At 39.4% G+C, this 13,424-nt stretch overlaps 1 protein-coding gene across 1 annotated transcript in view; it reads left to right on the plus strand.

Annotated features, from left to right (window-relative positions):
- The first annotated feature begins 401 nt into the window (after window positions 1-401).
- Window positions 402-13,424, plus strand: part of LOC104415633 — a 46,660-nt gene continuing 33,637 nt past the window's right edge. The window contains exons 1-3 of the mRNA XM_039300228.1: window positions 402-507; window positions 1,493-1,711; window positions 2,348-2,599. Coding sequence (XP_039156162.1) covers window positions 402-507; window positions 1,493-1,711; window positions 2,348-2,599 — 577 coding nt within the window. The remainder of the gene's footprint in view (window positions 508-1,492; window positions 1,712-2,347; window positions 2,600-13,424) is intronic.

The following is a 13,424-nucleotide window of genomic DNA, read 5'->3' on the forward strand; positions in this document are numbered from 1 at the left end:
TTAGTTATAATTAAAATAGCTTGGGCCTAGAAGTTTATTTCTGATAAAAGAACTCATTTACATCTGAATTTTGAAAGGTCTGGTGCCAAGCCTATTAGTCTATTCTGGATATACAAATGCGAAAAGTGTCCAAATGAGAAGTCATGTTTCCTTCCATTTATCTAGCAAACTTTTTCCTAATTTCTTGTGAATTTGTTTATAAAACTAACATATTCACTTGGGGAAACACAAGTAATATAATGGTATCCTGCGGGCCGAAAAATGATAATCAACACGTTCTATCATTGACTCCCCGAGCGAAAGACCAAGCGACGTCTACCTCCAATCCCGCCAATTTTTCAGTGACCGGCTCATAAACTTCTGTAGCGTCGGTGCGGAGTCGGAAGCGAAGCGCTTGAAAAATGGAGTTCACCCTGAGCGGCAACGCCTTGAAGACCTTGGCTCGCTCCGTCACCTGCCCTCTCCCGCATCGGCAACGACCTTGCCATCCAAGCTTCACCTTCCCAGGTGATTCCATCGATTTCTTCCCACACATTTCTTCTTCTTCTTCTTCTTCTTCTTATCCGTCGTCTCTCTCTCGCCCACCGCTCCAGCGTGTCGCTACTGAAATCCACGTCGATCATCGTTCCTCAGCTTCATCCATCGAGTTGAAATAGCTACAGCAGTTGCTTCTTCGCGTGCCCTGCTGAGCGATGCTTAGTTTAGATGCTATGATGCCGTGTTGGGTATTGGCTCGTTTCGCTCGATACAGCATCCGATTGATAAATTCTGAGAGTCCTTCCGCCGATTGCCGAGTGTGTGGAGCTTTCGGCGGTGGATTTGAGGCGGAAATTTGTGGACCTAGGTCGTGTTTGGCCCTGTCGACGGTGATTAAAACACGACGCGCATAAAAATCTAAAAGAATCTGATACTGTTGATAAGGAATTTAAAGTCGTTATATCGTAAGACCGAGGCAATTCACTGCTATAGACAGGAGAGCTATCGGCGGTACTTGGGGCAAAATGTCGAATGGTAAAACCATAGGAGAAAGGCCCTAAGGATAACCTTCTACCAGTGCTGCTATTCTGTCTTGCTAATGCTTTGCTGGTTTTTCTAGTTACTTTGATGGTGTTATATGGAGTTTCGCAAAACTGAATAGGTGAAAGCACGAATGCGCTCCCTAGCAGATCTCTTGTGTGCCTGTACGTTGCATTACTTCCTTTGGCCTCACCACATTTAACTGCCAAATAACAATAGAAGTTCCAAGTTCTAAACTCTTGTTTGGCACTTGGCGCTATTTGATGTATTAGACTTGCAATAGTATTGATCTGTGTACAGATATCACCTTCTTACTTGTATATATCAGATTAAGATTCTCGTATTCATGTTCGACCTCCAGATTTCCTTTCACGTGCTTAATTTGTCAAGATCTGCCTATCAATTGATAACCTTCAAGCCAGACCTCTTTGATGTGTTTACGGTATCTGATGTGTTTACGGTATCTGGCACACAGGTTCAATGCAGCGTTCTTCCAAAGGTATATTGTCATTGCTCATCTTTCTAGTATATTTGTCAGTTTATAGCTGTATTAACTTACCAACGCTTACAAACTACTCTCTGCAGGCTGTCTGTTCTGTCCTTAGAATGCCTATTTCAAACATTGATTATTTGAGCGTGCAATTACCAGACATCAATGCATCAAAAGTTCAATGGGCTCTGCAGTGCTTCAGTGGTAAAGACCTTTCAGTTGCATGGGTGGTGCTCTGAATTGATTATGTTTGAAATGGTGTATTTGATGGTTAACATTGCAAGCTCGTGGCACATATGGAAAAGTTAGCTGATTCCCTTTTCCCCCTAAAAATAATCTTGCTCCGATTCTATGGAAGAACAGTAGAATTGAAGTCTTGAAACTGACATGTTCGTTGAGAGAAAATGACTGCAAGATGCTGTGAGAAGCATTTATTTATCATGTCATATATGTCCATGGAGATGAGCTTTTATAATTTCTCATCTTTAAAAGCAGCATGAACTCTGTCAAAGTGATTTTGCAGCGCCCCAATATGACCTATAAAGTGAACGAATTCAGAATAAAGAGATGGGGAATTTTATGTTAAAATTAGATTCCAATGTCTACCACTTTTACTTCTTTTTTTGTTGGCCACTTGACATTTTAAGTCTTTGTGACTCAGTCACGCTAACTACATACTATTCAGTATGTTATCAAACTGTAATATAAATCGGAGGCCGGCACCTGTCAAACATGCATTAATTTGATAAGAAGCTGCACCATGCAGAGATACATGTTTATCTCACTGTGCCAACTGAGAGTTTTTGTTCATGCATACATGATGTTGTCATATGCATGCAGGCATTAAGAAAACATACTGGATTACTTGCAATGTTGGCCCCGACATACAACAATTATCTCTGGATAGGAGAAAATACCCAAGCAATTTTGTAGTGAGGCCTCGTGATCTGAACAGATTGCTTGTGAATTTTCAGTCATCCCTTCAGGAAATTACTATTATCGCAACGGAACGCAACTCTGATCCTTCTGATGCTGCAAGTGAATTTGGTGGGAAAGCTGTCGAGTTTCGAAGCTACATTGATCCTACCAAAGGTAGAGATTAACTTCTTTCTTTTCAATCGAATGTGGAGAAGAATATCATGGTTCAAACTCTGGCCGCAGAGAATGTCTCTTTGCTGCACACTCAGCTGTGGATAGATCCTGCGGAAGAGTTTGTGCAGTATGCTCATAACGGCAACCCAGTAGATGTGACTTTTGCTTTGAAAGAGTTGAAGGTGTTCCATCTGATTTGTTTTTTATTATATTAACTATCAAGACATTTGATCATAAATGCAGCTAGAAGTTCGATCATAAATGGAGCTAGAAGTTCTTGAACATATGACTTCACTCTCAAACTAATCTCCATTTCCTTAAAATGAGTCCACCTAGTTGCCAAAATGCCATTGGAACTATTTTTATGTTGAAGTTTTTCCTTGTGTTTTCCAGTGAACATGATAATATTCAACTCTGTCCATCTCATGGAAATCCAGGCATTTCTTGCATTCTGTGAGGAATGTGAAGTGGACATTCATTTGTACTTTGAGAAGGCATCGATTCTTACCTTCTATCCATTTTTTTCCACGCTTCACTTCAATTTTGTATATGCAAGTAGTTTGGATGCAATGAGTAGTTTTGATGCATCAGTCCATAACTGGTTTTAATAGATGAATGATTGCTAGTTACCTACTTGGAGATTTAATACATACTAATAAATAGCTTCATAATCACAATCGTAAAGTCAATGACAATTTTAATTTTGGGCTTAATGCAAAAAATGAAAGACTATCTTTGAAAATGTGGTCGATAAATTATAGTGCACCTTCGAATCAAGTTTGGATAATAATGGTTTATGGCGGTTTAAGCTCGGATGATAAATGGTTTATTTATCAAGTTCAATATCAAGTTCAATGCAAGATGCTAGTAAAATATGCCAGCTAAAAATATCAGTGCAAAACTTGATAGTTAATGCGTTTCTTTTGACTTTCTTTTTGATACTAAATTGGTGGTTTCAAGTGCAACATCTCTGCCATCACAGAGGGCTTTGGTGCAGCAAAATGCAAAATAAAAAAAAATAAAGAACTTAATTCAACTGCATTTTTTTATGAAACAGGCCTATTTTGATGGCCCCTAAATTTGGCATTGATGAGGGGGACTCTTTCAATTTTGATGTTACGCTTGTACTGGCCACCATGCTCACATCACAATTACATGAAGCTAATACTGGACCTTCAGCAAATGAATGCCGGGCCAGGCTGATACTGGGGAAGCTTCTGGAGAACAGCCAGAGAACGATTGCTTCCGAGAGTCCATCAAATCATGCCAGAATATAGTCTGAACTCTAGGGTGAGTGATCCTTGTAGCCTGTGGCACTATTATCTCAATGATGGTAACGAAACTGCCTTTGCTTTGCTCTAAAATGAAATGCTGTGTATGTCGTCTGTAAGATACTTTTATTTATGAAGTCAATAGGAAGATATCTCTTGGGATCAAATTTGAGTGGTTTACTAACTTTGGGCAGGAAGTGCTGCGAGAAGTGGCCGAGGTTCTGATGGAAGGCAAGTTTCAGAAGAAAGCATCCTAAAAGCTGGCGGTCAGTTAGGAATTGAAAGGATCAGCGCCATTCAGATATCAAAAGCTGCATCGGCTGAAGGAAACATCAAAATTGGTCCAGATTCTTCATCTCTCAATGTCTCTCTCAGTTTGTTTGTGTATGATGAACATCATCTTTATCTCTCTAGGTCGCATTATTTTGCTGTCTCATACAAATATTACTTAATAAAGGTGCTACTTTCTCTATCGCCTGTTTCCCTTCTGTAAATGCTGCTTTGCAAGAAAGCATTTGGCTTAGGCCAATTGATTGTGCGACTTTATCTTGGAGTTTTGCAACATTTAACTCTTAATTCTTGCATCAAGAAGCAAAGTTTCTGGCAAAGTCCATATATGCCTATGAAACCCGTTGGCATTTCTTTCTTTCCACTTTTTACTGCGACTGTCCATATGATACCATAGACAAAGTGGAGCCAAAACATTCACTGCTTTTCACTCGACCATGAACCTGGATGATGCATTGCACACCCCTGTGCAAGTACCTATCTCTGGAAGACTGAACTCGTATGCATTTCTTGGGCTTCTCAGTATCCATTCAATTAGTCTACTTGTATCATTTCGTTTGTCAGTGGTTCTAAATGTTTTTAGATGCAGAGGTATTGAACAAGATTCTCACAAACATAGCACTAATTAGCGCCATCATAAGTATGGTTGTGCAGTTGTGTCAGTGGTTAAATTGGAAAATCCCTCTAAAACGATTTTCTTTGTTGTTTGGTTGTGTAGATGGACACGGTTTTTCACAACTTCATCTAAGTATTGGGTTGATGCCAACGAGGATGAGGATGGTGATGAAATCAGCATTTGATCAACACCACCATACTATGAAGACCGATAACATTATGTTCCTTTTTTAACTATATAACCTTGCTATCTTGATTTTACTGGTAAGTGGTTGTGCCTTCCAATGCTTGATGTTTCCCATCCTATGTTCCTTCGAACGGTTGGAGTAGTCCCTTGCTTGCTTTTTGTATGCCCTGGATTTAACTCACTTGAGATATTGTCCACTTTGGTCCATCCCATACCGAATTTCACGGTTTTGTACTTTGATGTACAGCCAAGCACTTTCCTAAGAGGTCACCAATTCTAGCAATGTTCAAGCCTAAGCTCACTTAACTTTGGAGTTCCAAAGCAAAGCGTGTCATTATGTCAAAAGGTGCCTTCGTGAATTAATTCCAGTTCACACACACACACATCCGGATCGCCCTTCCCTTGTTCAGTGTATAGTTCGGTTCCTCCCACCCCCTTCGCTATCCTAGAAGTCTGCTAGGAGCCACTCCTTGTCCAGCCCCCTAGCCCTGGCAATCACTCCCTGCCTTCTTGTATTATGTTGATGTGCTTTGCTGAAGGAGGTGTTGGTATAGGTATTTTTATCAACTTGTATTCTATCATAACTCATTCCTGGCTTCCTGCCAAGAAAAACAGAGTGGTGCTGATAGATCCTACAGAGTCGCATGCTTTATGGACAGGACCTGCAGTTTAGAACTATTGGAGATGGTGTTGAAATTGCATCTAGTTTTTTTCATTTGTACTAACCCAAATAAATCCCTGGCCGTAGAAAGCTTTTCTGTTTTGTCTTTTCGAAACCTAAGTTAATCTGTGTATATTAAAAAGGAAGGGTCAGAAGGTTTTTGAGATGTTTTTGTTCCTTTCTTAGAATCGCAATCTAGAATGATTACATCATTTTTAATCTCCGTCCAGTTCAGTTTAACTTTTCCTTAGTCAGTTGCTTCCATTATCTATACTCAAGGCTGTCAAATTTCTGATGTTCTGATTTGTGGCAATATTTTCTGCTGGTAATTTGTAACGGTGTCAAGGTATCATAAAACTTACATAAGGCTCGATTAACGAGTTTGTTAAGACCTTCCATGTAAATTTCAGGACACGCAAGTCCTTGTGCGTGAGTTTTTCCTCTCACACATTTTGGGTCTTGGCATCATGTCGTTTTATGTTGCAATTGTCACCTCCACCTCCAGTCATCCATCCACGGACGTCAACCTTTAGGGCAAATGTCTCTGTGTTTGTTCAGTTTTGTTCTGTCCCATATACCTGCACATGAAACCCGACATCTATTGCTCATGACCTGTAGAGCCTGGGACCGATTACCATTTATCTAGGGCATCATATTCTTGATCAAAAGACATTTGATTTTTCTAGTGGCATTAGAGGTTTTTCCACATGCGTGCGTGTACTCTTTTTACTTTTTTGTGTGGATTTAAGGACCTAAATCTCAATCAGCTTGGTTCGTGTGCTAATACCATGTGACAAAGTAAAATACATGCACAGATGGCTGTCGTTGTTCGGCTATCAACTAGGTGTGAGTACCTTGTTACATTAGCAAGTAATGTATGAATGAAATTACCGAGTAAATCCGGTAAACCAGTCTTAAAAACAAAAAAAACAAAAAAAAAAAAAACAAAACAAAACAATACAAAAAAAAAAAAAAAAAAAAAAAAACACACAGACACACACAATAGTCAAAAAGCATAGCTTTGGTAATCTGGTTAGTTGCCTTATAGTGTGAGTGGGCGGGCGGGTGATGAATCAAGCTTGTACTTGTCCAGCCTGCTCTACGTGTGTAGTTTGGTGTCCAATCAGTTTTTAATTTTATTTTTGGGGGTCAGATAGTTTATTTTAGATTTTGTTGTATAGAGATTGCTAAGTTTGCATTATGAATTGCTAAGTTTGTATTATGAGGAACGAGCTATAAACTATCTAAAACTCGCAATGCGTGTACATAACGAAAGAGTAGTGATTGGCAATCATGTGATTCTTTCCAATATACTATTGTTGTTCCCCCGTTTCTCTCTAGCTCAAAAAAAAAAGTTTCTCCGGTCTCCTCATTTCTCAATCTTAAATGGCACTGCCATCTTAAGTAAAACGACCGTCATCATCCCATATCCTGCTTTTAATGTAATAATAGAACACAAGGTTAATGTCCGAGCCAGCATCGACAAAAAGCAACTAATTTTTATCTTTTGATTCATGTAAACGATGCATGTATTAACAATTGAGATGTTTTGAGACACTTGCGAGACAAAGAATCACATCCAAAAAATGGGTTGATAACTATCGACAATAGATTTTACTTTTGATAGATTTAAAATCACTTGTCCTTAATTACATTGTTTGCTTCAAGAGTTTGAGTCACTCAGAACATTAAGATTAAAAACCTGAATATATTAACAAATACAGAAAAGGAATAGAGGACAAATCTTCAAGATACAAATTGGTCTCTATTTGTTTTGCGGAAAATTTGACATTTTTGAAAAATATTTTCCAAAAAATAATTTGAAAAGAAAAACTTGCTTTTAATTTTTTTAAAAAGACATGCACTATGTGGATGCTATTAACTTGGGCAAGAGCAGTCGGGGGAATCAAGCATGGGCCAATAAAAGTGGCCTGAAATCCTGATGCTCGTGCCCAGCTCCTTAGTACCCCAAGTTGGGTCCATCAAGGTCGTGTTTGGGTCCACAATGGTCGGGCCTAAGACTTCAACACCCTTGCTTGGCTCCTTGACACTCAAGTCCTAGTTCATGGAGGCTAGGCACAAGCCATAAAGGCTATGCTTAGGACCTCAATGCCTATGCCCGTGTCCTCGGTGCTTAAGCCCATATCCATCGAGGATGGCCTAAGACACCCATGCTTGTTGCTTGGCCTAAGTTATGTGGATCCAAGCATGAGCACCGAGGTATTGGGCCAGGGCACTAAGAACAAGCATCAAGATCCCAAGCCTAGCCTCTATGGATTCGAAATTCACCTTTATGAATCCGAGCCCAACCCTTGTGGATGCCTAGCATTTGTGGACTCAAGCCCTAGTGTCAAGGACTAGGCCTAGCACCAAGATCTCAACTTAGCCTCAATGGACCCAAGCCTAGCCTCGTTGGACCTAGGCTCAACCCCAATAGATCCAACCTTGGCCCATTGCTAAAGATCCAAGAACGAAAGGCGTTGATGTTGAGAGCCCAAGTCTTGAGCTTGATTTCTAGTCATATTTTATAAAATGATTTTTCAGTTTTTAAAGAAAAATCATTTTCTTAAATTTAAGCATAAAGTTTCCATTGACTTGAAAAAAAAAAAATCATATTAACTCATTTTACTAAATAATCCAGATGCTGAAAAATGATCTGAAATTTTTTTTGGCGAAATAAATAGTCTTCTTCCAATAGGCACAGAAAGAAAGGATGGAGATTGTTTATCTCGAACAGTGTTTTCATTGGCATCGCAATCATTTCCTAACAATGATTCATGTAATTGAGGCGTATATTAATGATTGAGATATTATAGAACATTTGTATCTCGTAAAAACATCCTGTGAAATAAAGAATCCAGTCCAAAAGTGATGTCAGCATTTCTTTCTTTTCAAATGGGATAAAGAATCCACGTTCAGGAGGCAAACCTCAAATTTTGATCGAACGAATGAAGTAAATAAGCAAGAGAGAGTGATTCTTTCCATAAAGAATTGGGTGTACTATATACGTTCGAGTATTGCGTGATAGGAAAATACGAGAATAGCGTTAAAGGTTGTACCACGTGTCACGGGTTGATTGGCACGCCAGCCCAGCAGCGAGAGAAGGGGGGCTTAGAGGTTAGGTTGGGTAATTTAAACGCTTACTTCTGCTAAACTGGCCATTTCTCTAAGTCGGCTCAGCTTGCCGCTTGGAGATCATTTAGTGGCCGTTAGGAGTGAGAAACATGGATCACCAAAACGAAAATCGCCTAGATTAGACTGGATTGGCTGATTCTAAACAGTTCTCGAGGTAGGCAGTCCAGTTCTATAAAATTGGAATTGTTCATTTTCGGTCTAATTCGAGATTCCAAGGAAAACCAAATTGATGATTTTATTTTATTTTATTTTTATTTTTTCAATGACTAGATGCCTTTCTTCTTTTGCTTTGCTTTAACTTCTGTTTGCTCAGCGCATGGTGAAGCCGAGTGTCATCATCTTTGTGATGAAGCTACATGTAACACTATCAATGATTTTTTTCAAAAGCGATGGCTACGTTCCCTAGGAGTTATGTAAATCAACCAATTCTATTGAATCGCCTGAAAACCGGATTGAACTGTCCGTAGTCCTAGAAACTAGCAACTGGCCCTTCTAGTCTGGTTTCATATTCCTGTGGAAACTAGTCCTTCAAGTTCAGTTCCCAGTTCCTGGGATCGGACTGGACCAAGAACGGGTTACTCGTAGTGACTACGATGCGGTCCGGTGTCCTTTTTCTCTGCTCTTCCTATGTAACCTTTTAGATGTTGTGTGCTACTTAGAAGTGATTAGTTTTCAGTCTGTGAAACCAAAAACCAGCTCACCTGATTCTGGAATTGGTGCTAGAGGCAAGGCCACAATTGCGAGGGGGGACTAGAGGCAAGACTGTTATTGATAGGGCCTTGAGCGACTGCAATGAGGGAACCCATTGAGATTAGAAATTGAGGGGAAGAGGATCGTGCAATGGTGCAAGAGAGGAGGAGGCTAGGGTTTCTGAGTTTCCAAGTTACGTTATGGAGGTTATTCTTTTAATTTTATAAAGAAGAGTAGAAAATTAAAAATAAAAAAAAAAGTATATCAATTCGATCCAAGTGGTCTAAGTGGGTCCATCCACACTTGAAATTGGGAACTTGACCGATTTCACAGGTTCAAGTTTTAGGAACCAAAAATCTAACCGTGAATTAGCCGGTTTGATCCAATTCTTTTGCTCACTTCTAGTGGTTCCTACTCATAAAGTATTTTATGCTGTGGATTCCATCATGATGAATAAAGCGAATTACAGTACAACGTAGTGTTATTTTCACGAACATTGACCACATATCAGAATAATTTCTATTTAGCAAGTACCGATTGTGGTGCATTTGTATATGAGGAGCTTCATGGGTTATGAAAGTAAAAACAGCTTGGGCTGAAAGTTTATTTTCTAGAAAGGAAATGGGTTTACTAATTTTGATATGAATTATTTTTTGAATCTTAATTTTGCAAGGGCTGTTGCCAAGTTATGTTTCCTTCTATCTATCTAGCAAACTATTATAAAAGTATGTTCTTTCATCAACGGGTGAAATAAGTTTACATGCTCATGGTTTTGGGGGACAAAGATTCCACATCCAAGAAAAAGGGTCAATGACTATCAATAATAAATTTTACTTTCGAAAGATTTACGGTCATTGAATATGTCAATAATTATATTGTCTGCACTGAAAGTTTGAGTCACTAGGAACATCAAGAATAAAAATCCGTATATATTAGGCAAAATAAGAAAAGAATAGAGGACAAATTTTGGAGCTACAGCTTGGTGTTTTAACACTCCCATGAGTTGCTCGAGTTTAAACAAGACAAAGTGCAAGCAAATGGAATTTCTTGTGATTTGCTTTGGGCTTTTAAGTGTCCCTATTTGACTCTTCATCTTAATGGTTCAGGCCCATCCATGACACCAAAGACAAAAAATTTCTAGTCATCGACATCTATCTATATATGTCTACACTTATATTGAAGCAAAATTTTTGTCTCACTATTCAATTTCTTCCAAATATGCATCAACGTACAAAAGGTTGTGCATTTTACTTTCCCAATGTGATTCCGCTTTATTCTTAAATGGATAAATCTTTCGTTGAAGAATTTGTGGCCAGTTTCTTCCCTCTTTCTCACATATTAAATGCTTCCTTTATGCCAAACTTAGTAATTTTCGTTTGTGAGTCGAAGTTCATTCAAGATAGTGTCTATCTAGAATAATGCTAAGGTTGGATATGAGAATTGGGTTATGAACTACGTCTAAATTGCAATTCATGGATCAGAAGATTAGGGAACAAGGATAATGTGATTATTTCTCAAATTTTATGAATCAATTCCCCTAGCCAAAAGAAAAAGAAAAAGAAAAAACTATGTCTCCAACTTCATCGTGTTGCACTGGAATCTTAACTAAGTAGTACCATTACCTTCATCACATCACATATTATACTTTCTACATATATAAGATGTTTGACATAATAATAGTACCACACAAGGTTTGTCTCCCAAAGATAATAATAGTACAACAAAAGCTTCATGTCCCAACCAACATAAGCACAATACACATCATACCAAATTCCCATATAGCAAACCAGAATATTAGGAAAACCGAAAATTGTGCCAAGTCTCTAATTCACAATAAATACTCATGGGTTCATCAACGAGAGGACGCGGAGAACGAAAATCGGCCAAGGCATGACACAAAGCGGAATGTACACTAGCAAACAACACCTGACGCATCCGAGAATAGTAGCGATGCGAATGGACGTAAGTTGAAGCCTTGGGTCCAGGTCTTGCCTTCTCATCTTGATCTTTAGTAACTGTCCAATGATTACGAGCACTGTGTAGATACACACGATGGTTTCAAGGTTAGTGATGGCTGAAACACCCATGATTCCGACAGCACCAATCATAATCTTTAGCAAGACCTTCTCCAGGAAATGAATTGTAGCAATTATATCTGCATACTCTGCCCCACGTCTTGGAAATAAAATCAAAAAACCACTTGTTAGTGTACGGGCTTTTTGAAAGCTCAAGTTTTGGGCTCTTTTTGCATCATATCAGGGGCAATCTTTCCAAAAGCTTTCAAGAATTACCAACTTAAGTTCTAAAGGAAATTTAATTCTGTATGACACCAAGAGTCCGTGCAAATCATAACCAACATGTCTATGCATTGCAGGACTCTAACCTATATATGCATAGCGAGAGTGCCCATCTATTGATCCGAGGCTAATTCAAGTAGTCAACCAGGGGACACATCCTTAACTCCTCTTCTCGACAAACTGGAACATCAGAGAACCAGGGGATACCTCCTTAACACATACAAACCTTTCCCAACCTTCTCTTACAACACATCACAAAAACAAGACCACCCATATGCACAAAACTACCAGGTAAGCCCTCTGCTTACTGGGTAGAAACAAAGTAAAGCTACCTAGATTTTTAAGAGAAAAAGCTAAGAAGGCTTTCAATTAATTTGATGTTTTCAGTATGAGTTCCTTTTGACAAAAGAAAGCTGCAGAGTGCATGAATAGTTGTGTCTTTTCATCCACGTGACAGAAATTTTCCTCTGATCCAGTAATTTTATGAGAAGGTGGACAATCTTTCCAATTTCATGATTTTCAAGAAGAATGACGGTTATTATGACAGTCACTTTCCTCGAACAAACTCAGCTGTTTTAATGGTATGCATCCTCGAGAGGGATTATTCCTGGTATGAGTCCTACTGTATTCAATTGCCCAAATGGATACCATGAAAATTTACCAACTCGCACAGAAAACAGGGGGCTGAAGTACATGCTCTGCTCTGAGCGAGCCCATTTCTGCTCTTTGAGAGTCGAATCATTATGAACATCTCAATCAATAAAAGGCAAAAACGAACGGATGAAAAAATCTGGATGGTAAAATTTGGTGTTCCGACCCAACTCTCACAATCTAACACGAGAAACAGGCCAGACAGGCAAGTGAGATTCCCCTGGGCTCTAAAGTAGCGCCTGCAACTACTAAAACGCAGGTTTTTTCCCCTAAATGGTATATGCAGTATGACATGATCAGAGATAGAAACGGAAAAGAACATCAAGATATTGACATGAGTTTCCTCAGATTCCTCAAACTTACAGACGGAGCTGGGTGTGCAGTGCTTTTTTTTTTTTTATCTATTTTAAGGTCACTGAGGCTTACCTCTGGTGGCGACCACCGTGATCAGCTGGACTGTTGTTCTCCATTAACCTGCCGACTTTGCCTGATCTCTCCTTCTCTTCCTGAAAATGTGTTTTCTTCAAGTGTTTGCAGATTGCTGCCTCCTGAACGAAGTGCCGCTGGGGAAGAATAAGTAGCGACCGACCGACCTTGGAATTTTTGCTTGGGGGCGACCCCCTTGCATTTTGATGGCGACGCCTTCGCATTTTTGATACAGTTGCATTTTATGGCGACGCCTTTCAATTTTGATACAGTCGCATTTTGATGGCGACGCCTTCGCATTTTTGATACAGTTGCATTTTATGGCGACGCCTTTCAATTTTGATACAGTCGCATTTTGATGGCGACGCCTTCGCATTTTTGATACAGTTGCATTTTATGGCGACGCCTTTCAATTTTGATACAGTCGCATTTTGATGGCGACGCCTTCGCATTTTTGATACAGTTGCATTTTCATGGCGACGCCTTTCAATTTTGATACAGTTGCATTTTGATGGCGACGCCTTCGCATTTGTTTTTTTCGATGGCGTCTCCTCAAAATTTGTCTTTGGCCGCGACCCACGAAACTGGCAGGCAAGTCAGCTTA

This window comes from Eucalyptus grandis, chromosome 8 (assembly GCF_016545825.1).
Source record: "Eucalyptus grandis isolate ANBG69807.140 chromosome 8, ASM1654582v1, whole genome shotgun sequence".
Classification (NCBI taxonomy): Eukaryota; Viridiplantae; Streptophyta; class Magnoliopsida; order Myrtales; family Myrtaceae; genus Eucalyptus; species Eucalyptus grandis.